General features: G+C 42.2%; 1 protein-coding gene and 1 non-coding gene across 2 annotated transcripts in view; one reads left to right on the top strand and one right to left on the bottom strand.

Annotated features, from left to right (window-relative positions):
* Positions 1 to 26,735, top strand: part of LOC135084052 (vinculin) — a 77,251-nt gene that overhangs the window by 30,589 nt on the left and 19,927 nt on the right. Inside the window, exons 8-19 of the mRNA XM_063978795.1 lie at positions 19 to 136; positions 8,615 to 8,736; positions 9,034 to 9,100; positions 9,975 to 10,084; positions 15,795 to 15,897; positions 16,820 to 16,956; positions 17,858 to 17,988; positions 18,456 to 18,601; positions 21,489 to 21,554; positions 22,438 to 22,549; positions 22,938 to 23,031; positions 26,543 to 26,644. Of these exons, the coding sequence (XP_063834865.1) occupies positions 19 to 136; positions 8,615 to 8,736; positions 9,034 to 9,100; positions 9,975 to 10,084; positions 15,795 to 15,897; positions 16,820 to 16,956; positions 17,858 to 17,988; positions 18,456 to 18,601; positions 21,489 to 21,554; positions 22,438 to 22,549; positions 22,938 to 23,031; positions 26,543 to 26,644 (1,308 nt within the window). The remainder of the gene's footprint in view (positions 1 to 18; positions 137 to 8,614; positions 8,737 to 9,033; positions 9,101 to 9,974; positions 10,085 to 15,794; positions 15,898 to 16,819; positions 16,957 to 17,857; positions 17,989 to 18,455; positions 18,602 to 21,488; positions 21,555 to 22,437; positions 22,550 to 22,937; positions 23,032 to 26,542; positions 26,645 to 26,735) is intronic.
* Positions 25,262 to 25,333, bottom strand: Trnae-cuc (transfer RNA glutamic acid (anticodon CUC)). Its single transcript has one exon. It is a non-coding gene; the product is annotated as a tRNA-Glu (tRNA).

Raw genomic sequence — 26,735 nt, 5'->3', positions numbered from 1 at the left:
AATATATTCTTGTTCCAGAGTTTTACAATTGACATCATACGTAGAAGACGGCGGCGAAAAAGACAATATAGCGGTGCTAAAGGCTTTGCAAACACAAATACATTCTAAGATTGGAGCTGCGCATGAGTTCTTAAATGTGAGTAATTAAAAGAATACACCAAGACCAATACAGGGTGTTAGGTAAATGGGTATATTATCAGGCCTGTTCATCTCCGCGAGTTCACATCGAAAACAAAACACGCACGATAGCCCACCTACAGGAGGCGATTCGACAAGGCGTCACATACGAGATACGAGCGAGCATTGACACACGCACGCGTACTCTTGTATTATGGAAAAAATAAAAAAAATACTGTGTAAAAAATACTGTGCAGTATTTAACTGCCTAAATAATAATAAAAACACACAATGTACTTTTTTTAAGTTGCCTGAAGACACTGAGAGGTAAATAAGTGGTTACTGTTATTCATGATAATTCATGCAAATTCATGTATTTCTTCCGACATTTTCCGCGATTTGGCACTTCACGTCACACATTAGTTTGCCGAAGTTCGCCGAGCCAGCTATTGTCAATTATTATAGGTGTCAAACAGGATAGGGTCTTTGCGCTGGTTTTCGTCCAACTATCGGAGTTGCCAACTTTGTGATCTTAAAATACCCTTACATAAATGTATCATATTATTTTATGTCGTTCGAGTGCTCATAAAGGCAGTCAACTAAAGTCCATACTGCAACGCACACACAATCCGCAGTCCGCACCGTAACGTAAACGCCTTGCCTCGCCGATGACAGCGCGCGAAGGGCAATGATAGCTCGCAAAACACTGACGTATATCAATGTCTCATGGACTTGGCGTAACTTTAAAATAAACGTACTCGGTACATTACGCACACATTTACACGCATTATAAATACATACACGATTTAAGAAAACAACATGGCCGCAATATAGGCATTCAGCTGACAGGTATTTGTGTGTGTGTGTGTGTGTGTGCGTGTAGTTGTCAGCTGATTGCCTATAAATATGTTGTTTTCTTAAATCTTGTATGTAGGTACCTACTCGGCACAAGTCAGGTAGTTAGTGACGTCACATGAAAATGTTGCCAGAATGAGTACTGACCAAACATTATCTATTTCTTTTTTTTATACATCACCAGGGGTAAGTTAGAAAGAGATAAACAGCTGTTTGTCATTAATTTGTCGAATTTTTGTATAGATCTATATTAATCCTCTCCACTATTACCTCCATGCCACAAAAGGCGATACGTTGTTGATCCCTTTCCGAGTTGATTTGCCTGCTATATGACCTGAGCTATGCTTTAAAAAAATGACCCTTAGTCATCTAAGATTTAATTTTGTATGAAGAAGTTTAATAAACACTTAAAATTGTGTTTATGTTACGGTCAAAGTGATAAATGTGAAAATTATGAATAATCGCCGGTTATTATGAATAATCACCGCATGATTTGGTAAATGTGATTAATATGAGGTCATTTATGTGTGTATAAAACTAAATAGGCGGCTTAGGGGTGGCCCAAGGGCCACCCCCGCCGCACCTTAACTTATTTTTCACTTTAAATCAAAACATTATGTTATAGGCATCATGGAAAAGTAATATTATGCAAGAAACATTCCAAACTCATTATGCCAAATTATATTAATATATGATATCAAAACGTTCAAAAGTTTGGCTGTACACGAGCACGTACACAAAATGTTGTTCTCTTTTATGAAATTTGTTAGTACTAAGGTTGAATTATCAAATAATCACTGTTAAATGTGATTAATTTATCACTTTTACCGCGACTGTCGGTAATTATTCATAATAACCGGTTATTATTAATAATTTTCAATTTATCACATTAACCGTAACATTTATAATGCTATCAATTAGACATACGTGCCAAAAACTTTTCCCTGTCAGCACGTTTTTTTTCTAGCGCGATGATTTCTGCAATGTACCGGTGACCGGTGTATGGCCGCGCATTTACGTAATTTTTTGGAACTCACTACTTTTTAAATTACATTTTCATTTGGGTAGAACTGTTGCTTAGGCATTATAGATTGCAACAAAACTAGCGCGGGATGGCTACTGCCTTCTGTGAATACAATACTTTGTATTCAAATTTTACGCATGTGTTTATGGCAGCTCAGTGAAATGGACGAAAACCGAAGTTAGATAGAAAACCAGCACAATGACCCTACTTTCAAAAATTAATATTGCGATTTTATAAATCACTTAAACAACTTTATATTAATTTGCGGTACGAAGTACGCCGGGACAGCTCGTAAAACAAATTCATTATTTACATATTACTAATTTATCAACTTTGTTCATTGTTAGTTCATTAGTTGTTTGTGTTTCGTTTGGGTTAGACCAAGAGCCGAATGCAAAAAAAAAATGTTACTTAATTATATTAATCCTACAAAAAACGGACGGACGTGTGCAAGTCTAATAGCCATATACTTGGTTAACTCATTTTAAAAAGTGCACAAGAACGTTCTATGTTCAGACAGACTATATGACGAATCTATAAGGGTTCTGTTTTTGCCATTTGGCTACGGAACCCTAAATACCGTATCAAAATCTGTTGCATAGTTTTAAAGATCTAAGCATACATAGGGACAGACAGACAGGAAAGCGACTTTTTTTTATAATTATTACGTAGTGATGATGGGCATATCGACCAAATAAAGACATTTTGATTTAAGGGGGGGACATCGTAAGAGCCATTCACATTTTTATCAGAAAGTTAATAAATTAATATATTTAGGTTTTTGAAATCTAAAACAGCCAGGAAATCAAAGAGGCAAACATGATACATTTGTGATTTTATAGGAATTTTATTGTAAAACACGGTCATATTAAACTTTTATAAAAAAGTCCAGAGGTAAATGTTTTTTTTTCGAGAAAAATTTTTTCTAATCGTGTTTTCGAAAATATCATCCCATCACACATACGTTCTGTAATACATAATATTGAAAACAGTGCGAAATATCGTCAATTGCAGTTTTCACATACTAAGGGCCCATAATGAAATTAGTATAATGTTTGTTTATGTAATTAAATTTGGTTTGAAATACCTCCTGAATTGAATTTTTATTTCTCACTAGCTTTTTGGCTTCGCCCACATGAAATAAATTGTCACAGTTATGTGTGTTATAAAATATTTAGGTGCTAGCTCTTACACTATATAACTGGCGGCCGCATGTAGCTGCGCGTTGCCGCGAAGAGCAGTGAATGCAAGTGTGGTGCGCTAGATGGCGACACAGTAGCTTCTTGTAGCAGTCAGCCCTATGGCATCAAGACAGTACCGATCACTGACGTATGTCAACAAAACGGTGCTCGACTCTTAAGACAAGCTAAATTACACCATATTGTTGATGACATTGAGCATACATTTTTTTGAATACCTTCGCGAAGAAAAACTTCTGTGCGTAGTACTTATTATTATTCTGTGATATTATTATGAGCCGACACTAGCCCATGTTAACATGGGCATATAAATGGTATGGTGAAGTCAGAAAATTGATATCTTCATTTTAATTTTCATACAAATAGTATTTTATAAATTTTATTTTGTATGAAAATTAAAAAATAATAATATGATGATATCAAATTTCTGACTTCACTATACCATTTATATGCCCATGTTAAGAGCCATTTTACATTTTCGTGCGAATTTCTAAGATTTTGGAAGCATGAATTACTATCTTAAGCAACACCCAGAGATTATTTAATAACTGCGAAAGATAGGTCAATCCTTGGTGTTGACCATTAATGAAACGGATTTACTAAAACTCTTTTGCTTAATTCACAGTGCCCCATCTCCCACAACCATTTTACGGAAAAATTGCCGCAGACTCATTTTCAAAGTCCTGTATCTATTATTTATGCTCATATAATAAGCTTAAAAATATATAGTAATCATCGGACATATATTCTTGTAGTCCATTAATGAAATAGATTCTTGAATTTCATTACCATTATTGAGTAAAATCTAAAAATAATTTGGCAAATTTGAAGAATAACGTCACATTTTGATCGTGGTTTTTGGTTTAAAAACACAGCAATAACTGCAATAAAAGTATCCCAAAATAAAGAATATTCATTGTAGAATTGATTTCTATAGTTATTGTTTAAATATTAGTAACCACTTTGTCAAAATATTGATGTGAATATCAGTATAAATTACAATGCGCAAGCCGACATCGATTAGTATGGCGCGAGCGCCCGTCAAGGCAGGACCTGTGTCATTTTTCCCGCCGTGACGTTTACGTGCGTTCGTGTCGTAAAGCGGTGATTTGTACGGCGACCAAATACATTTGATACTATGCCGAGAGGCTGTTTCGAGTCGGCCGGCCGAGCAGAAATTGAAATGGTGAATTTTAATTTCTTTGACGGATCTGGGTGTAACCATGTATATTGTATAATATGTAGGTACCATGTATTTAATTTAATAAATAAATTATAAAAAAGTATATCCATTATGCTAGCACCCTTAACACAAGCATATTGCTTGCCTACTTTTGGACTAGATGGCGCTGTGATGTTGTCAATTGTTCAAAGATTTGTTTATTTATTTATCCGCTTTGAGTTTTGTTTCGTGAAGAAGAAAAAGAAGCGTTTTGTTTCGAGAGGGAAGCTTTGTTGTTAAATCTATACTAATAAAAGAGGAAAGATTTAATTGTTTGTTTGTTTGTTTAATACAATTATTGTTAGCAATAGGCTCCGAAAAAAAATTCTTTCACGATTTAGAATCCTAATTTTTTTCTATCTAGGCTATAAAATATTTTCAAAAACTTTAGTACAAAATCTTTGATAAAATTCGACGTTTAATAAATACATTAGATAACATATTAATGTTACGGTTAATGTGATAAATTGAAAATTATTAATAATAACCGGTTATTATGAATAATTCCCGACAGTCGCGGTGAAAGTGATAAATTAATCACATTTAACAGTGATTATTTAATAATTCAACCTTAGTACTAACAAAGAAGAACGGTCATCTGTGACCCAGGCCCGACAGAAACGAGACATACCTCAGTTTTTTTGTCATGTCTTAATTAGTTAAATTATATATTTTTTATATTCGAAATCTATGTATAACACCACAATATTACCCTTTGTTTTTGTTCAGGCGTTATACAAAAACTAATACAAAATGCCTATTTATCACCAAAATTGGTAAATTTATGTACCTAAATGTCTATTACAGCTGCTATGGAATGTATCTAGGTGACCTGGAGATACAGCCGGATTATACAGGGTGGTTATACATATGGAACGATAAGTGATCTCACTCGATTATTTCTAAACTATACAAGATATCGAAAAACTAGTTACTGATTCTGAAAGTGCTTCACGAGCTCTTTCAAATGGTACCAATAATAGGTTACAGATTATGGAAGCTGGTAACATTGAATTTTTGGATTTTGTAACTTCTCGTTTCCACCCTGTATAATCCGGCTGTATCTCCAGGTCACCTAGATACATTCCATAGCAGCTGTAATAAACATTTAGGTACATAAATTTACCAATTTTGGTGATAAATAGGCATTTTGTATTAGTTTTTGTATAACGCCTGAACAAAAACAAAGGGTAATATTTTGGTGTTATACATAGATTTCGAATATAAAAAATATATAATTTAACTAATTAAGACATGACAAAAAAACTGAGGTATGTCTCGTTTCTGTCGGGTCTGGGTTTTTTTTGTATGGGGCGTGACCGTTCTTCTTTCACAAAAGAGAACAACATCTTGTGTACGTGTTCGTGTACAGCCAAACTTTTGAACGTTTTGATATCATATATTAATATAATTTGGTAAAATGAGTTTGGAATGTTTCTTGCATAATATTACTTTTCCATGATGCCTATAACATAATGTTTTGATTTAAAGTGAAAAATAGGTTAAGGTGCGGCGGGGGTGGCCCTTGGGCCACCCCTAAGCCGCCTATTTAGTTTTATACACACATAAATGACCTCATATTAATCACATTTACCAAATCATGCGGTAATTATTCATAATAACCGGCGATTATTCATAATTTTCACATTTATCACTTTGACCGTAACATTAATACTTTTTTTCAGTACGATTTCAGTACCTGTTTTTCAGAAATTCTACGATTTAACTAAACTTTTAGTGTTTATATTTTATGCATAATTTATTAACTTCTAAAATATACATATATCCTATTGATAGATGACGTGCTTCGTATTTTATTAAAATTATTACCTGACTATGTTAAAAAGGTGTGGAATGTTATTTTGGAGATAACTTGGTTCCATAGAAATATAGAGAGATGCTAAGTAATGCGCTGAGTTCGAAACTCAGTGTCGTACTAGAAATTCACACACACAAAGAAATCAAATTATGTGCTCATTATCCACTGCGGTATCAGTATTCAACGTTCGAATAATCTTTAGTACTATGCAAGCAATATAAACTGTTTACATAATGACGTCGCTACTGTCATCATTGCTTTCACAAGCAACATGTTCCAATTTGTCCCTTGTCACATTTCCCTTTAGTTTCTGTGATCTGTGCTTATTTTTAAGTTGATATCAATGAAATATTCCTTAGTACTTTTGATTTAATTTATTTTTTTTATTTTGACACGTGTTTGAAAAATCAAGGTCAGATTACAATAAAATAACAAGTGAAAACGTAACATTGCATTGCAACTCGCAATTTCGCAATATTGATGAGGAGATTCCATTGGAAAGTCTGTATTCATTCCTAGGATTCCCCTAACACCATCAAATTTAAGGGAATTCAAGAGAGTGCAGTTTCCCATCTCATGCTTAGGGACCACGGTTTAAAATAGTGTCGTTGCATAGAGCCTGCAACTGGCAACCGCGTGCGCAGCTGCTCATACTAATTTTCGATAAAAAGCAAGTGTTGGCGCCCTCACGAGTTTTAGCGGAGTTCCATATGGTAGCGGGAGTAGACTTAATGGAAATCTATGCTTCTCCGACGACCAGTTGTATGTGGAATACTCCAGAGTATGCGCACACAATAGCCTGGTGATTTTAGCACCTGAAGGAAAAACAAAAAAACATTGTTTACAAAGAAATCTGCGGCAGGTGTAGTGTTTTAATTTTGTTTTAGAAAGATCTCATAATTTTTTAAGTATTCAAATATTTAAACATAATAATTTGTAGATTTTATATCAAAAAATATAATCATTTATTTTAACAAAATTAATTTTCTTAGAATATTTTAATTCTATTAGAACCATTTTCCACTTCATCGCAGAAGAAGTCGCGGGCAAAAAGCTAGTATGAAATATGTAGTATTGCCCGCGGCTTCACCCGCTTGAAATTTAGTTTGTCACAGATCGTCATAAATTATAGCCTATACATTGTTATTCTGGTCGACGCCAGGGATGGATGAGCGTCGCTGTCGCTGGCGACAGGGTCTTCTGGTTCAGGGTTCATGGCGTAGGTCTCAGGCAAAATGAAATCCACTCGTAGAAATTAATAAACTCAGTGTATTCACGAAAATAATAATTACACACAGCACTAGAGTCGTATCGGAACTGAGTGAACCAAAGGTCTTGTGATAGGAACTTCCGACCCGAGTGATAGTTGAACACATACTGCCTAGTACTGCTGTACTGTACTGTAAAGTTACATCAAAATCTGTTCAGTAGTTTTTGCGTGAAAGTGTAACAAACATCCAGACTTCCACACAAACTTTCGTATTTATAATATTAGTAAGACTAGTAAGAAGTAAGATAGTAAGATGAATTATTTTAGTTATTTGTTTACTTAAAATAATATTTTTTTATTTATTTCTTAGCTCTGTCTGATAATGGATCTGGAGGAAATGCAATGGCCACCTCCGTAACAAAACAATAGAACCCTATGGAGTTTGGACTTGTGTGATTCGCCTTGACGAATATTTCGTATCCAGGGTCCGATGATGGAGCTGTAAAGGGGCAGATTTTTTTTTCACTATGTGACTGTCTTTATTTTGTACTTTATTTATTTAAAGTATATATTAACTTTACATATTATACCTATTCGTGTTTCATTATGAATCGAAGTATAAAAGACTTATTAAACTCTATTAAAATTTTAAATTAATTTATCAAGTTTGAATACCTCATTGTACCTTAAAATTAATAACTTAAATCAAGTCTTAATACGGTCACGGCTCAAGATTTTTTTGTCCATTTCAGCGTTCTTTTTACTCTTTTGACGTTGCGTTGACAGCTTTTACCTAAATTCGCGCGGAATATTTTTGTGAAATGGCTCTTAACATGGGCTAGTGTCGGCTCATATACCCATTTACCTAACACCCTGTATAAACAAATATTCGAACCCGCGATCACCGGCATACATGAAATAATACAGCTCAAAAGCAGCATAAAAATATACGTGTCCAATATTTTTTGATTGTATAATAATTGACGGACTAATGCCCGTTTTCACCATCAATCCCTAATTTTTAAGTGACCCATATGAAAACAAAATTCCTGTTATGTGTTACCATAGGGGTCACTTAAAAATTAGGAATTAATGGTGAAAACGGGCCTAAGTGTTATTTTTTAGAATACTAGCCACTACTTAATGTGAATATCGTATAATCCCTTAGGACCCCGACGCGCTACGCAATAGTTCGGGCGAGCGTGCTCTGCGCACCGTTCTGACGTCAGCGCAGCGCGCCGCTGAACACCTTGCGCCCACGCATTCGGATGCCGTCCGCAAGCTGGCCAGGTAACTAATGGACCGATTTGAAAAATTCTTTAGTGCTTTTAGCGCTAAACTCTGTCAGTGTCTGATGTATTGGAGCGGCAACGGAGGGGTGTCATTGACATTATGACGTGACACCTGTGAAACCTGAAGTCTCGCTGACGTTTAACGTTACAAAAACAACTCTCCCGTACCGCTATAGAATCTTACATTCTTTCTGATGAATAGAGGCGGTACGAAGTTCGCGGGGTCAACTAGTATCCTAATAAAATTAGAGCCCCAAACATTGGATGGAAAATTAATTTGCATGTTACATTTCAGATCTGGTGGTATCAACGCGGATCAACTCTGTGACGAAAGACAATATGGCCACGGAAGAGAGGCGAAGGTAAATTACCCTTCTTTTAGTTTTTAAAAAGTACACGAAAAATCGTCACTTTTTACCGCCACTACGCGATTAATACTAGCTATCCGCCCTCGTGGACTACAATCCTTTGCTTTTCTATATCATCATTGTAATCCATACAAACTAACGCCCGTATTCACACAATGCTTGCTTAAGTGAAGCAGCAAATCGAACGCACAGCGTTGAATAGAGCCCTGTGATTGGTCCCTGTGCATCTACGCGCACTGAGACCTCATAGTAATGTTTGTGAATACGGGCGTTAATGGCGGTTCGACTCGGACAATCTTCCGTATGGTGTACAAATGCTTTAAAATTGGTTTTCCCTTTTTATTTTTTTATTTGTTGTTTTTTCTTTTTTTTGGTTAACACCAAATCTGCCACGTAATATTATTGTCTGTGTTATACTGTTCTTTTTTTTTGTGTTTTTGGATGTCTTGATATTTTTGTTTTTGTGTTAAAAATGTGCGTCGTATTGTATTGTAATGTCCGGTGTCCCTTCTTTGCTCACCCCTTTTGAGAGATATCGAACTCGAGTCGATGTCTCTCGAAAGGGATGCGCGAAGCCACAACAAGGGCTCTCGCGGAAGACCAGTTTCTTGACATGCCCTCACGAGCATGTCAGGATAAATGCTGAGCGGGATATTGACACAGTGGCCCACTATTTTATATATTCGTTTTGTGTTGTTATTGTTTATAATTTGTGCTTACTGTGTTCAATAAATTCTATTTCTTTCTTTCTAATCGTTCTGCGTGATCAAATTTCACCGCAACAGTTCAGTGTGAGTTGTGTTGGTAGATCAGTCAGTAATGGTTTATTTATATGCTTCATTCTGATTAAATTACTTTGTGTTTACAGGCCTTGAATCTAGCCTCGGACCTACGTAAGCAGCTGAATGAAGTCGACGCGGTCGTGAACGAAGGCGTTCGCGCCGCCGAGAAGCAAGGCGGACGGACCATGCAGGCCAGGTTGGTACTTATTGCGATAATCATTAGAGCTATTGTTGCGTGCGCCGGCTGTACTTACCATGTAAGCTAGGTTGGTCAGAAGGAGAATTAGATCCATAGGAGAATCGTCCAAACTTAAGTGGCAATGGGTGGGAATAATAGCTTGTAGAACTAATGACCATTGGGGCAGAAATATTTTCGAGTGCAGGCTACTTCCCACAGGGGCCGAAGATCTGTGGGCGTAGTGTGAGTTTATATCGAACGTATTCGATATCGAGTGCATCAAAAAAATCTATTAAAGTATCTGCTGGGACGCTGTACAATCCATCATACATTTAATGTAATTTTTTTACGCAGTCGATATCGAATACGTTTAATATAAACTCGCACTAAGCCCCCTGTTCTGGTGAAGGTCTTCCCGCACCGGAATGAGGGCAGCGCAGGACCAGTCATTGAGAAAAAAGAGGCCATTGACAACGGGCAATAAAAACTATTGCTTAATTTTTTCCGTTTAAAAGAAAGAAAAACAAAAGTAAGAAAGAACATGTTTATTCACTATCATATACTTTACAAAATAGAAATATATATTTAGCAATATACACAAGATACTGAAAAGGTTAGGACGGATTAGCAAGCTGAAGAGGCAATGGGCAGGGCATATAGTACGCAGAACTGACGGCCGATGGGGCAGCAAGGTTCTGGAGTAGAGGCCGCGTACCAGATAGCGCAGCGTGGTACGTCCACCCACAAGGTGGACTGACGACATCATAAAGCTAGCAGGAAGGTACTGGACGCAGCCCGCTACCAACCGGGCAACATGGAAAGTGTGGGGACACATACACCGCACATCGAGACGCGGCGACCGCCCGCTCGGCTCGCCGCCGTGCCACTGCTGAAAGAATTTGACCTACATTTGATTGCGCCCGCGCCGCGAGTGCGCGACAGAGACAGCGCGCATGCCGTCCTACTCATTCCTCCGGAGTAGCGGGCGGTTGAATATTATTTTGTGCGATGACAAGGACAGCATTAGTATAGCCGTCTTACTTAGTCTAAAATTGTGTTAGGTAGTCTAGTAAATAATCTACCCATTGTTATTATTTTTATGTACTAGGAAATATATATAAAGGGTGCGAATACAATAAGATTTTACCATTCTGCAATCCGAGTTTTATTAAGAAACATCTCCCACTACACGCAATAATACCAACAGTGGTGACCAACCGACGTTTACCCGACTTCACTGAAACATTTACTATGGAGGAAGAATTCCGCGATGCTGTACCCACTGCGCTGCGCTCTGAAGAGAAAGAAGTGTCAACAATTTCACTGCAATCAAGAATACCTGCGTTCTGGAGAGCTCAACCTAAACTTTGGTTCGCGCAATTTGAAGCTGTGGTTTCTTCGTGCAAGATCGGCGATGACCAGAAATACAACCTTGTTATACCGGTGCTGGAACGAATGGATATTGAACAAGTCAGCGACATCATCTGCAAGCCACCCGCCACTGGAAAGTACACAGCGCTGAAGAGAAGATTACTGTCAGTATACGAAGAATCGGAATCCCGTCAATTTCAAAAGCTTCTAAGCGGCCTAGAGCTTGGCGATCAGAAACCAACACAACTACTGCGCGTTATGCGTGACCTGGCCGGCGAGAAAGTAACCGACGACGCCCTGAAAGTGCTTTGGATGGGACATCTACCCTCACAAGTTCGAGCCGTACTGTCTGTGAGTACTGAATCATCTCTAGACACACTGGCGATCATGGCAGACAAGATGATGGAACACACAGATCGTAACACCATCGCAGAGATTGCTTCATCACCATCACAACCGTCGACAAGTCGAGACCCACATTATGAACTTCTGTCAAAGCAAATTGAAAAGCTCACACTCGAGATAGCAGCGATACGTGAGAGCAGGACAAACTATCGCCGTCCTTATCGTGCACGCTCAAGATCAAGGTCTAGAACAAATGGCAAGAAACCTGGCGATCCCGGTTGGGAATGTTTTTATCACCATCGATTTGGAGATAAAGCGAGGAAATGTGAGCCTCCGTGCGCTAGAAAACCGTCGTCGGAAAACTAACGTTAACACCGACCGTGGCGGACGTCGGTGTTACTAAACTGAACAATCGCCTTTGCATCACTGAAAGAAACACTGGAGAGCGATTTCTAGTCGACACCGGCGCAGATATATCGGTCTTAGCGACAAAGAATAAGCGAAAACCGATAACGTCTACTACCTACGCCTTATTTGCTGCCAACAACACACCAATCAAAACGTACGGCGATAAAACAATTCATTTGAACCTGGGACTTCGACGCAGCTTCAAGTGGACATTCATCGTGGCCGATGTGAAGATGTCAATTTTGGGTGCAGACTTCCTACGACACTATAAGCTGCTGGTGGACCTACATCACAAGAAGTTAATTGACAGCGTAACTGAACTATCTGTCAACACCGTCGAGATACAGACAAACCAAGACGTGTCAATTCATCTGGTTGAGCCAAGCCATCGATATCACAAAATACTTCAAGCCTACCCTGAAGTCCTCAAGCCAACATCGATGAAAACGCCCGCTAAACACGGCGTTAGACACCACATTGAAACCGTCGGCCCGCCGCTGTTTGCCAGACCACGCCCGCTACCGCCAGATAAATACAACGCAGCCAAGGCAGAATTCCAATCCATGATGGAACAGGGAATTTGCCAGCCGTCGAAGAGTCCCTGGGCGAGCCCACTACATGTTGTGAAGAAAAAAGACGGTACATTGCGAATATGTGGCGACTACCGTCGATTGAACGCGGTTACTTTACCTGATCGATACCCGCTGCCAAGAATACAAGACTTCACATACCAGCTACATGACATGAAGATTTTCTCTAAAATTGACCTGAAAAGAGCATTTTTTTTGGATTCCAATGGCTGAAGACGATATTAAGAAAACTGCTATCACCACGCCATTTGGGCTTTTTGAATTCACCCGCATGACGTTTGGACTTCGAAATGCACCACAGACTTTCCAACGATTCATGCACGAAGTCCTACAAGACCTAGACTCATGCTGCTTCTGCTTCGTTGATGACCTATTAGTGTGGTCAAAAACTGAAAAACTTCATGAAATGCACCTACGTCAAGTCCTAGAACGACTAGCAAAGTACGGTGTCGGAATAAACACCGAAAAATGCAAGTTTGGTGTCCAAAAACTCAACTACCTGGGATACGAAGTTACAAGCGAGGGTATTAAACCAACTGAAGAACGCATCGAAACTATTCTCAACTACCCGAAACCAGCAAACATACAAGAGTTACGACGATTTCTGGGGATGCTGAATTTCTACCACGATTGTTTACCTAAACAAGCTGAACTTCAAATCGACTTGAACAAGCTACTTCACAATAAGAAGAAAAAAGACAAATCGCCTATTCAATGGACGCCAAGCCTTGAAGAAACGTTCGAGAAATGCCGCCAAAGCATCTCTAACGCCACGGTTTTGACTCATCCCGTCTCAGGCGCACCGCTATGCATCATGACAGACGCGTCAGACGTAAGTGTTGGCGCAGTACTACAACAAAAGATAGACAATGTGTGGAGACCACTATCTTTTTTCTCAAAGAAGCTGAGTGACACACAGAAGAGATATAGCGTATACGATCGTGAACTATTAGCGATCTATATGTCTATTAAGCACTTTAGAAGATTGATTGAAGGCAACGACGTCACTGTCTATACAGACCACAGGCCTCTAACTTACGCCTTGATGAAGCCAACAACTGCAAATGACACACCTAGACGAGAGAGACAGCTACTTTTCATCAGTCAATTCTGCACAAGAATAGAATACATAAATGGCGAAGACAATACTGTGGCTGATGCACTATCACGCATTTCATCAATCGATTGTCCTACTATCATCGACTACAACGAGTTGGCTGAAAAACAAGCGCAAGATCAAGAGCTGAAACAACTGTTACAAAAGCCGCATCTCAGTTTTACTACGATTACACTACCCGGCCTAAAGAAACCTATCTACTGCGAAGTAACTACAAAGACACCGCGTCCCTACCTACCGCCAAGCCTTCGTGAAACTGCCTATAAAGCGTTACATGAGCTGAGTCATCCAGGAATACGCACAACAAGAAAAATGGTTACCGAGAAGTACTTCTGGCCTAGCATGAACAAAGACATATCAACATGGACTAGATGCTGCTTACCTTGTCAGCGAGCAAAAGTGAGTCGCCATACAGTAACACCACTCGTACAATTTCCTACATCAAGCCGATTTGAACACGTACACATGGACATCGTCGGCCCATTGACACCATCAGAAGGACACCGCTACATTGTTACTATGATCGATCGATGCACTAGATGGCCTGAAGCAATACCTGTCAACGATATAAGTGCAGACACAATAGCCAGAGTCTTTTACGACAGTTGGATCGCAAGATTTGGTTGCCCACTACGCATAACCACCGACCAAGGAAGGCAATTCGAATCAGCTTTATTCGAAAAACTCACAAAAAAGCTCGGAGTCGAAAGATTAAGGACTACCGCCTATCATCCACAGTCCAATGGCATCGTAGAACGCTGGCATCGATCACTGAAAGCCGCCCTAATTGCAAGAGGCAATAGAAATCAATGGACGCAAGAGTTATCTTCAGTATTGCTAGGATTACGCAATGCAATACATAGACAAACCAACTATAGTGCCGCTATGATGACCTACGGAACCTCAATGCGACTACCTGCCGACTTTTTCACACCTACAACATCTACAAGTAACAATGAAGACCCGGAAATAATACGCAAACTCACAGAAACAATGTCATCACTAAACTATTCAACGTTTTCAACTCAACAACAACGCACAAGCTTCGTTCCCGATCAGCTGTCAACCTGCAAACAAGTATTTATACGCACAGATGCAACTCGCAAATCACTAACACCACCGTATGAAGGCCCGTTTGAAGTTATAGAAAAACACGACAAACACTTCAAGATAAAACTACCGAAACGTGAAGCGAACATATCACTAGATAGACTGAAGCCCGCCTTCGTGATGCCCTGTGAAGAACTGCCACAAGATCCTCAATACGTAACCCGTTCCGGCAGGATAGTCAAACCTACAAGAAATGTACGGTTTTCCTGACGGGGGGTACCTGTGGGGACACATACACCGCACATCGAGACGCGGCGACCGCCCGCTCGGCTCGCCGCCGTGCCACTGCTGAAAGAATTTGACCTACATTTGATTGCGCCCGCGCCGCGAGTGCGCGACAGAGACAGCGCGCATGCCGTCCTACTCATTCCTCCGGAGTAGCGGGCGGTTGAATATTATTTTGTGCGATGACAAGGACAGCATTAGTATAGCCGTCTTACTTAGTCTAAAATTGTGTTAGGTAGTCTAGTAAATAATCTACCCATTGTTATTATTTTTATGTACTAGGAAATATATATAAAGGGTGCGAATACAATAAGATTTTACCATTCTGCAATCCGAGTTTTATTAAGAAACATCTCCCACTACACGCAATAATACCAACAAAAGCATTGGGGGAGGCATATGTTCAGCAGTGGACGTCCTATGGCTGAGATGATGATGATGATGATGACGATGACTATGACTGAAAAGGTGGACCATTCAGCATGTGTCGAAGCATCTCTGGTCATCAAGCTGGTCTTCCGTGGATTAAATTGCACTAAACCGATGTTGCAAATGTGTGCAGGCTGGAGACGGCGCACAAGTGGCTGCTGCACCCGGCGGCTGATCCCGCGACCCGCGTGGAGGGACAGAAGGCCATCAACAGCATCGTGTCGCAGGGCCAGCGGGTGAGGACTCATTTTAAAACTGTTCATAATATGTAAAGACTCATGACCGTTTTCACCAGCAATCCCTAATTTTTAAGTGACCCCTATGGTAATGCGAGAGCTCCCGAGGTGGGTGTGCGAGCGAGACAGCCTCTCGGACCTCTCGGCCGGAGGTTATAAATATAAGTGGCCTCCTCGCGGCCCATCTCGCAGTACGGCGGCTGGCACCGTAAAAGATGCGTCTCCCACAGTAACACATAACAGAAATTTTGTTTTCAAAGGTTAACACAGTTAACATAGGTGGTTTAGTCGACCGTTTGGTGTATTGGTTCTAAAATGGACTACTATGCCGAGAGGTCCCGGGTTCGATTCCCGGCCGGGCAGAAATTGAAATGATGAATTTTAATTTCTGTGACGGGTCTGGGTGTTACTATGTATAATATGTATGTATTTAAAAAGTATATATGTGGTATATCCGTTAAGCTAGCACCCATAACACAAGCATATTAATTGCTTACTTTGGGGGTAGATAGCGCTGTGTGAAATTGTCGAAAGATATTTATTTATTTATAAAAAAAAGGGTTCACTTAAAATTAGGCATTGATGGTGAAAACGGGCATTAGACTCCCAGACAAAACATCTGCAGTCTGCAGGGAAACTTTAAATAACGCTATACCACGATTGTATTGAAATGTGCCAAAAAACCGACAAATTCCATTGCGCGCAATGATTGACAATTTATTGTCCCCTAGCACACAGGTTGTACACAAGTAAGTCAGCATAATGCTATTGTGTACTAGAGTCTTAAGCTCTAGTTCCCTTTGAAGTCAGGACAGAAATCTAAGGGTTACTGTCACAAGTAGGCACAAACTTTGACTAATGGCGACATTCAGAAGTGAAACATGTCTATGTTAATAATTTATATAATTTTATTGTTGTGTAGATCGCCGACGGACTACAAGGGCGCGAGAAGGCAGAGATTCTACAGCTGTGTTCGGAAGTGCAGCGACTATCCGACCGCCTGGCCGACCTGTGTATGAGCGGTCGTGGGGACTCCGAGGAAGCCCGGGCTATTACCAGGTCAGTCATCCTTCTTCTTCCTCGGTCCCTCACTGATGAGGATCGCGACCACATTAGTGTTCCTCCACAGACTGCGGTCATAATGTCGGCCGTTTGGTGTAGTGGTTCGAAACGGATTACTATTCCGAAGGTAGCGGGTTCGATTCCCGTACAGTACAAACATTTGTGTGCATGAACATATTTGTTTGTATTGGACTGGGTGTTTTCTATGTATAATAAGTATGTATTTACAAAAAATAAGTATTTAAGTATGTTTATATCCGTTGTCTAGTACCCATAGTACAAGCTTTGCTTAGTTTGGGACTAGAAGCGCAGTGTAAAATGTCCAAGGATATTTATTTATTTATAATTTATTTATTATAAGCTGTGTGGACCGCACGATGCAGACTCCCGCCCACCGTCTTCCTCATCGCGTCCGACCATCTCGTCGGTGGCCTGCCCCTAGCGATTCTGCCTTCCATTTGTCCCAAGATAATTTGTTTTTCCAGACAAAGCCTTGGAGGCCGCATAATGTGTCCAAAGAAACAGAGGTCAGTCATACACCAATATCAACAGCCTATAGCAGGACTGGCCTTCCTCAATCCGCGTTATTTTACCCAGTTATGTCAAAATCATCATCAGTGAATAGCAGTTCACTGCTGAACTGGCTAGTGTCTGGGTTGTCGTATTCAACTTTTGCTAGCGACTCTGGCGAGTCGTATTCGTCTCTGCATAACCTGAATGGAGTCCTGCAATACGCATGACGAGGCATACAAGCGGCTGGATGAAATTGCGACAAATCACGCTTTGTGGCATACCCTGGGGTTGTCCAGCAGTTCAATAATGATGATTTTTGTGTTCCTAGTGATTGACAAATTTTGAGAATGTTGATCTCGAATTTCTTGAATTATAATGGTTACAGAGAGCTGACGGACAAACTTCACGAGCTAAGGCGTGGCATGGAACGAGCTGTGGTCAACCGAGTAGTAGAAGACTTCATCGACGTAGCTGCGCCATTGAGGCACTTCTCTGACGCAGTTAACGCGCCCGAAGGTACGCACCTTATGCTCTTGTAATAGGGGCGATTTTGCAACAACTTGTCACTTTCACTTTCGTCTGCCGTGTTTCGTGTGAGCCGTCGTCAACCAGGTAGTAGAAGACTTCATCGATGTGGCTGTGCCGTTAAGACATTTCATAGACGCGGCCGCATTTTCTTCGAGGCTGTCAACGCACCAGGCGATGAGCACCTTGTACCGTTGTAATAGGAGCATGTTTGCAACAACACAATTCATTTGCGTGTGCAGGACTCCATCATCATCATTTCAGCCACTGAACGTCTACTGCTGAACATAAGCCCCAATGATTTCCACATCCCCTGGTTGGCAGCAGCCTGCATCCTACACCTTCCTGCTACCTTTATGAGGTCGTCGGTTCACTTTTTGGGTGAACATCCCAACTGCCACCATAACCAAAATAGAACCTTAGAATGATCAAATAAAGACGTGTATTGTCTTTCGCAGGTACCCCAGGTCGCGAAGCCAACTTCCACGACAAGGCAGCGGCATTACAAGCGTTCAGCCAGCGCGCCGCCGCCGCCGCCGCCATGGTGGCCGCCGGCGACCACAGCAAGCGGCTCGCCGACCAGCTGCAGCACAGCGCGCGCCAGGTCACTATACACACACTATAGCCGGGTCGGCGGCAGCAGCTCTCGGCGCGTTCAGCCAGCATGGTGGCCGCCGGCGACCACAGCAAGCGGCTCGCCGACCAGCTGCAGCACAGCGCGCGCCAGGTCACTATACACACACTATAGCCGGGTCGGCGGCAGCAGCTCTCGGCGCGTTCAGCCAGCATGGTGGCCGCCGGCGACCACAGCAAGCGGCTCGCCGACCAGCTGCAGCACAGCGCGCGCCAGGTCACTATACACACACTATAGCCGGGTCGGCGGCAGCAGCTCTCGGCGCGTTCAGCCAGCATGGTGGCCGCCGGCGACCACAGCAAGCGGCTCGCCGACCAGCTGCAGCACAGCGCGCGCCAGGTCACTATACACACACTATAGCCGGGTCGGCGGCAGCAGCTCTCGGCGCGTTCAGCCAGCATGGTGGCCGCCGGCGACCACAGCAAGCGGCTCGCCGACCAGCTGCAGCACAGCGCGCGCCAGGTCACTATACACACACTATAGCCGGGTCGGCGGCAGCAGCTCTCGGCGCGTTCAGCCAGCATGGTGGCCGCCGGCGACCACAGCAAGCGGCTCGCCGACCAGCTGCAGCACAGCGCGCGCCAGGTCACTATACACACACTATAGCCGGGTCGGCGGCAGCAGCTCTCGGCGCGTTCAGCCAGCATGGTGGCCGCCGGCGACCACAGCAAGCGGCTCGCCGACCAGCTGCAGCACAGCGCGCGCCAGGTCACTATACACACACTATAGCCGGGTCGGCGGCAGCAGCTCTCGGCGCGTTCAGCCAGCATGGTGGCCGCCGGCGACCACAGCAAGCGGCTCGCCGACCAGCTGCAGCACAGCGCGCGCCAGGTCACTATACACACACTATAGCCGGGTCGGCGGCAGCAGCTCTCGGCGCGTTCAGCCAGCATGGTGGCCGCCGGCGACCACAGCAAGCGGCTCGCCGACCAGCTGCAGCACAGCGCGCGCCAGGTCACTATACACACACTATAGCCGGGTCGGCGGCAGCAGCTCTCGGCGCGTTCAGCCAGCATGGTGGCCGCCGGCGACCACAGCAAGCGGCTCGCCGACCAGCTGCAGCACAGCGCGCGCCAGGTCACTATACACACACTATAGCCGGGTCGGCGGCAGCAGCTCTCGGCGCGTTCAGCCAGCATGGTGGCCGCCGGCGACCACAGCAAGCGGCTCGCCGACCAGCTGCAGCACAGCGCGCGCCAGGTCACTATACACACACTATAGCCGTGTCGGCGGCAGCAGCTCTCGGCGCGTTCAGCCAGCATGGTGGCCGCCGGCGACCACAGCAAGCGGCTCGCCGACCAGCTGCAGCACAGCGCGCGCCAGGTCACTATACACACACTATAGCCGGGTCGGCGGCAGCAGCTCTCGGCGCGTTCAGCCAGCATGGTGGCCGCCGGCGACCACAGCAAGCGGCTCGCCGACCAGCTGCAGCACAGCGCGCGCCAGGTCACTATACACACACTATAGCCGGGTCGGCGGCAGCAGCTCTCGGCGCGTTCAGCCAGCATGGTGGCCGCCGGCGACCACAGCAAGCGGCTCGCCGACCAGCTGCAGCACAGCGCGCGCCAGGTCACTATACACACACTATAGCCGGGTCGGCGGCAGCAGCTCTCGGCGCGTTCAGCCAGCATGGTGGCCGCCGGCGACCACAGCAAGCGGCTCGCCGACCAGCTGCAGCACAGCGCGCGCCAGGTCACTATACACACACTATAGCCGGGTCGGCGGCAGCAGCTCTCGGCGCGTTCAGCCAGCATGGTGGCCGCCGGCGACCACAGCAAGCGGCTCGCCGACCAGCTGCAGCACAGCGCGCGCCAGGTCACTATACACACACTATAGCCGGGTCGGCGGCAGCAGCTCTCGGCGCGTTCAGCCAGCATGGTGGCCGCCGGCGACCACAGCAAGCGGCTCGCCGACCAGCTGCAGCACAGCGCGCGCCAGGTCACTATACACACACTATAGCCGGGTCGGCGGCAGCAGCTCTCGGCGCGTTCAGCCAGCATGGTGGCCGCCGGCGACCACAGCAAGCGGCTCGCCGACCAGCTGCAGCACAGCGCGCGCCAGGTCACTATACACACACTATAGCCGGGTCGGCGGCAGCAGCTCTCGGCGCGTTCAGCCAGCATGGTGGCCGCCGGCGACCACAGCAAGCGGCTCGCCGACCAGCTGCAGCACAGCGCGCGCCAGGTCACTATACACACACTATAGCCGGGTCGGCGGCAGCAGCTCTCGGCGCGTTCAGCCAGCATGGTGGCCGCCGGCGACCACAGCAAGCGGCTCGCCGACCAGCTGCAGCACAGCGCGCGCCAGGTCACTATACACACACTATAGCCGGGTCGGCGATTATACTAACGTCTATCCAGAGTTTCAACATGTCATGACAGCGAAAGGCGCGACTCGGAGACTGTCGCCGACAGTCGCCTACAGTCGTTAACCGTCGCCCACCATTATTGCAAGCAGTCGCCGACATAATAACGCTCGTCAGTAACTTAAAAATTATCACTTCACAGTATTTCACAACCAAACTTTTATATCTGTAAATAAGATATTTACCCTCCCGACGTTTCAACTGGGTTGAAACGTCGGTCATGGTCGCGGGCAGACTGATATTCTCTTAGATTTAAACAAGCGTCCGCATTTGCGTGCACGTACAGATCGTCATTTAAATATGTATAAGAAAAAAGTAATATTTGTGGAGGTATTCCATTTTCATCACGATTCAGCGATTATAAAGAAGACCTCCACTGAAGATCTTAAATTTATATCTTTTTATTCCTTTCTACTATCTCGTTCTACAACTTTGCGCTTCTTATTATTTTATTCAGTGTTCTCTTTACTCAAATTCAATTATATTTTGCAGGTAGAGAAGTTATCTCCTCAACTGATTGCCGCTGGGAAAATTCGCCTCCTGTACCCTGACAGCAAGGTAAATAATCAGAAACATAATTCATATTTATAGCTTTCATAATGATGTTTCTTTCTAGAGCTTGACATCGTCATAGGATATATTTTTCTGTAATTTTTATTTTCCTTTAGTTAAATTACTTTTTTATGCTGATCTAACATGTGAATTTGTCGACTGCATCTGGGTATTATAGCTGTGGCAGATTTGGTATAATAGACCTGAAATAAATAAATAATAAAACCACCCCCACATCCTCCTGGATGTTCACTATTGGAAAAAATATGCAAACATTAGGCCTCCCCAACCCGTCTAGCTACTTAGCCAACGTGGAGAGTGTGAGCCAAACCTCCATTATGCCTCAGATAAATTGGAGAAATTCTGCCCACACCTACTAGCCAAAATATCTCTGAGGCGCCTCTAAGGCCCATGAGATTTAATCCACTTATTTTTCTTCCGAAGGCGACCACTAACTATAGACAGAATAGCTTTATATGGCGTGCTGGCGACAGATTTAACAGACTGAGTAAGGAACTAGATATTGATTTATTCTATACTAGCATACCAGCGCTTAGGCGGCTGCTGAGCGAGCGTTTTTTCAAGCCTATCATGTAGGTTTTTTTTTTATCATGTTGTTTATTATAAATATGAGGTAACGGGAAGTCTAATATGGTTAAATTACTATCTCTTAATTACAACATTAGGTGTATCGTGTATCATATGAATTTTATAATTTCTTTGAATATCCACCACAATTCTATCTGTGGGGACCTATAAGTGGTTATCAAGTGTTATTAACTGTAAAATAATCAATTATGTAAATCTCGGTCTTACTAATATAAATAAATAAATAAATTCGTGCTTCTGCAGTGGAGACCACATGACTTGATGATAATGTTGTCCCCAGGTGGCCGAGGAGCACTTCAACAACCTCAAAGGGCAATACGCGGAAGCTGTGCTGCGCGTGCGCGATCTTTGTGACCAGGCCGTCGACCCCTTGGACTTCGTGCGCACCGCCGGTAAATTAACTAGAGCCTGGTCTGTGAGCACGTAGAATTTTGTCCAATGACCCCAAGCTACCCATCCTTATCACTCGCGCGTAATTATATTGCTGTCGCGTCTGCAACGCGCGGCCGCAGTGAGTGTGCGAGCGCGACAGCAACATAATTGAGCGCGAGCGATAAGGATGGGTAGCTTGTGGTCATTGGACAAAATTGTACGTGCTCGCAGACCAGACTATATCTACTATTTATGAACAACTAAGGCTGAGTTGCACCACCTAACTTTAACAGTAACTTTGACGATAACCGGTGTTTTTTGTATTGAGTTTGACAGATTTTTGACGTTTGTTAGAGTTAAAGTAAGATGGTGCAACCCAGCCTAAGACAGACTGTTTCCATTTGGCAGGCGAGCTGATGCAGAAGCACACCTACCTGTGCGAGGACGCCATCCGCAACAACGACTCGCAGAAGATGGTCGACAACACCTCCGCCATCGCGAGGTAAGTTAGAGAAGTCTTTTTTATTTTATTTATTAGGACAACCAACAAGACAAACACGCGTACATGGAAATGAATTATTAGATTTTTATTTACTATGCATTTATTAATTTCTAACTTTTGCCCGCGGCTTCACCCGCGTGAAATTTAGTTTGTCACAGATCGTCATAGATTATAGCCTATAATAATAATAATATCGAGACCTAGCAATAGAAATCAGGACGCAGTGGCGAGTAACAACAGTTCTACTAGTCCCTATAGTGATATCCACTACAGGCGTCATCCCTAGGCAGCTACATACGAGTCTAAACACCCTTGACATAACCCCGTCTATATACAAATTACTACAGAAAGCAACTTTTTTAAATACGTGCAGGATAGTGAGAAAGTTTTTAAACATTTTATAACGTGACTAGGATGCATTTGGCCTCGGCCCGTGCTCCTAAAGCTAACCTCTTAGGAGAGAAAAAACACTAAAATACATATAATAATAATAATACGTTTATTTCAGACCATTATGATCCATACAGAGATCTATATGTTATTCTGGGTTATCTATACTTATAATAAATCTGTAGAGAGGTCAATTCTGTACATGAAATATATTTTCAAAATAACTATCAGGGGGTGATTAGTGATCGATACTGATGCCAAAAATGCAATCAGTAAAATTTTTGTCTGTCTGTCTGTCTGTATGTTCCTCGAAACAAAAACTACTCGACGGATTTTAACGAAACTTGGTACAATTATTCTTCATACTCCTGGGCAGGTTATAGGATACTTAGGAATTCCCACAGGAACGGCATTAGCGGGAAAATCCTTTTGTATGAAAAATCTAAACCGCTTAAGTTAGACGCTTGAAATTTGGCATGCAGGTCCCTTAGTAAACTTAAAGCTTTGTTACAACAGGATATTGCGAAATTCCAACGGGAACGGGAGTTAGCGGGAAAAAATATTTGTATGAAAAAATCTAAACCGCGTAAGATAGATGAAGGGGGTAAAACGGGATCCACGCGTACGAAGTCGCGGGCGGCCGCTAGTAAAGAATAATACTGTAAAGTTTCATCAAAATCCGTTCAGTAGTTTTTACGTGAAAGAGCAGCAAATATGTTAACATCCAGACATGTAAATATCCTTATAAATTTTTCTCATTTATAATATTAGTAGGACTTTTGTAATAATAAGCCTCAGAAATACGCGAGAACTGCTGTCGACAAATTGTGTTCCAGCTACCCGATTACAATTGAGCCGAGACGACAGAACAGGAAATGATTAGCTGGAACTATGGCCCATAGTATCTATGTGGAAAATAAATAAAAACATAAATTCCATTTATACCAGAAAGAAAAATACTGGAAATAAAATGACATAATCACATGACATCAGACGTTCTGATTATTTACTTGTAAAAAAAACAAATTATTATTATAAGAAACTAAATAAAGTTAGTGGCAAAATTTTGAAAATAAAGTAGGTAGTATTATTTTGTCTTTGATAAGATTGGACTCGTGAACACTTTTATCTTTTTGACTATGACCACAGAATAATAATAAGTACTACGTACAGAAGTTTTACTTCGCGAAGGTATTTAAAAAAATGTGTGCTCAATATTATTAACAATATGGTGTAATTTAGCTTGTCTCAAGAGTCAAGCACCATTTTGTTGACAAACGTCAGTGATCGGCACTGCGCCGAAGCTATAGGGCTGACTTCGGTAAAATGATGTGACGTGAGGTGCCACACTGCAGAAAATGGCGGAGGAAATACATGATTTAGCATGAATTATCATGAATAATATTAACTACTTATTTACCTCTCAGTGTCTTGAGGCAACTTAAAAAAGTATATTCTGTGTTTTTATTATTATTTAAGCAGTTAAATACTGCACAGTATTTAGTTCACCATTTTCTTTATTTTCTTCCATCATACACAAGAATACGCGTGCGTGAGTCAATGCTCGCTCGTATGTGAGGCCTTGTCGAATAGTATCCTGTAGGGGGCCATCATGCGTGTTTTGTTTTCGATGTTAACTCGCGGAGATGAACAGGCCTGCTATGACTAACAGGAATCTGAATGAAATGACTCATTTCAAATGAGTTCATTCGAGATTATTGTAAAGATATAAAACTTTATTGCATCCGATATTTTTGTTATTTAAAATATATTTTTTAATGGGTAAATAAAAAATGAAAAACAAAAAAAGAATAAAAATATAAACAACAAAAAAGGATTTTTCCGATACCGGGAATCGAACCCGAGCCTCCTGGGTGAGAGCCAGGTATCCTAGCCACTAGACCATATCGGATATTGGCAGTAATGAGGAAATAATGGCAGAGTTTACACAAACAGATGTTAGGTATTTAAATAGAATAATTTTTTTTTTATTTATAAACAAATAAAACACGGAACGAGTTCCAGGGCTAACGGACCATTCGTTCAAATAATTAACTTTTTTTTAAAATAAAACCGACTTCAAATGCGTGAACACAAAAAAAAACTAAAAATTAAAAATATTGCGTATAAAAAAGTTCATCCCCAATTTTCCACCCTTGGGGGTGAAATATTTTCTTCAAATTCGCATGAAACCACCCTTTTGATAATACCTATTCAACAAAAAAATAATCGTTCAAATTGATTTATAATCGGCGGAGATATTGCGTATAAAAAAGTTCATCCCCAATTTTCCACCCTTGGAGGTTGTTTTTTCTATTATTAAATTTAAATGGGACCACCCTTGAGGTATTACCTATACGCCGAAAAAAGATTTGTTCAAATCGGTTCATAATTGGCGGAGTTATCGCGTAACAAACATAGAAAAAAAACATACGGGTCGAATTGAGAACCTCCTCCTTTTTTGAAGTCGGTTGAAAACAGTCTTTATTCCGTGGTCATAAGTTAGCAAACATTTTATAGCCACGATAGCCGAACGGTGAATGGCTCGGACTGGCCGAATCGAGATCCCATGAACACGCGTTCGAATCCCACCGCCGCTCGACTATTGTGGTGAGCCCACTCGTAACACAATCTTATTTAGCATAGCGCGAGGGGCTAACGGACTATTAGTGATTAGTGCAATACAAATTGCTAATAAAATCTTTTAAAAAAATACGCTTTCCGAATAGCCGATGTAAAGATTTGTGTCGAACTAAACAAATGAAAACCATCCTTATTCCCGTTTCCCAGGCTAGCAAACCGCGTGCCTCTAGTAGGCAGTGTAGAGCTTTGTATCTAGTTCAACAAATGAAAACATTTCTTGAAAGCAGTGTTATTTCTTTATTTATTTATTAGGTACATCAACAAAGTCACATACATAATACAGTTCCTACTACCTACATATCCAACCATTTTAACATGGTTTAACACATGATGCGTATACATATGACCTCAATAACAGGTATACACAGCATTTCTTTTTACAATGTTAGGGTACTTATACACTAGAAAAAACAAAAAAATCAATTGAATAGAGTTTATTCAATTGATTCTTTCATGATTGATCATTTCTTGGCTCCAGGCTAGCAAACCGCGTGCTGCTCGTAGGCGGAACGGAACGCGACAACACAGAAGACTCTGAATTCGCGCGAGCACTCTTCACAAATAACAACATTTCTAGAAAGCACTGACTTTCTTATTTCTTGGCTCCAGGCTAGCAAACCGCGTGCTGCTCGTAGGCGGGACCGAGCGCGATAACACAGAAGACTCTGAAT

The sequence above is a fragment of the Ostrinia nubilalis genome, chromosome 25 (genome assembly GCF_963855985.1).
Source record: "Ostrinia nubilalis chromosome 25, ilOstNubi1.1, whole genome shotgun sequence".
Taxonomy (NCBI): Eukaryota; Metazoa; Arthropoda; class Insecta; order Lepidoptera; family Crambidae; genus Ostrinia; species Ostrinia nubilalis.
Note: the sequence above shows the minus strand (reverse complement) of the source record. Positions and strands in the feature narration are given on the sequence as shown.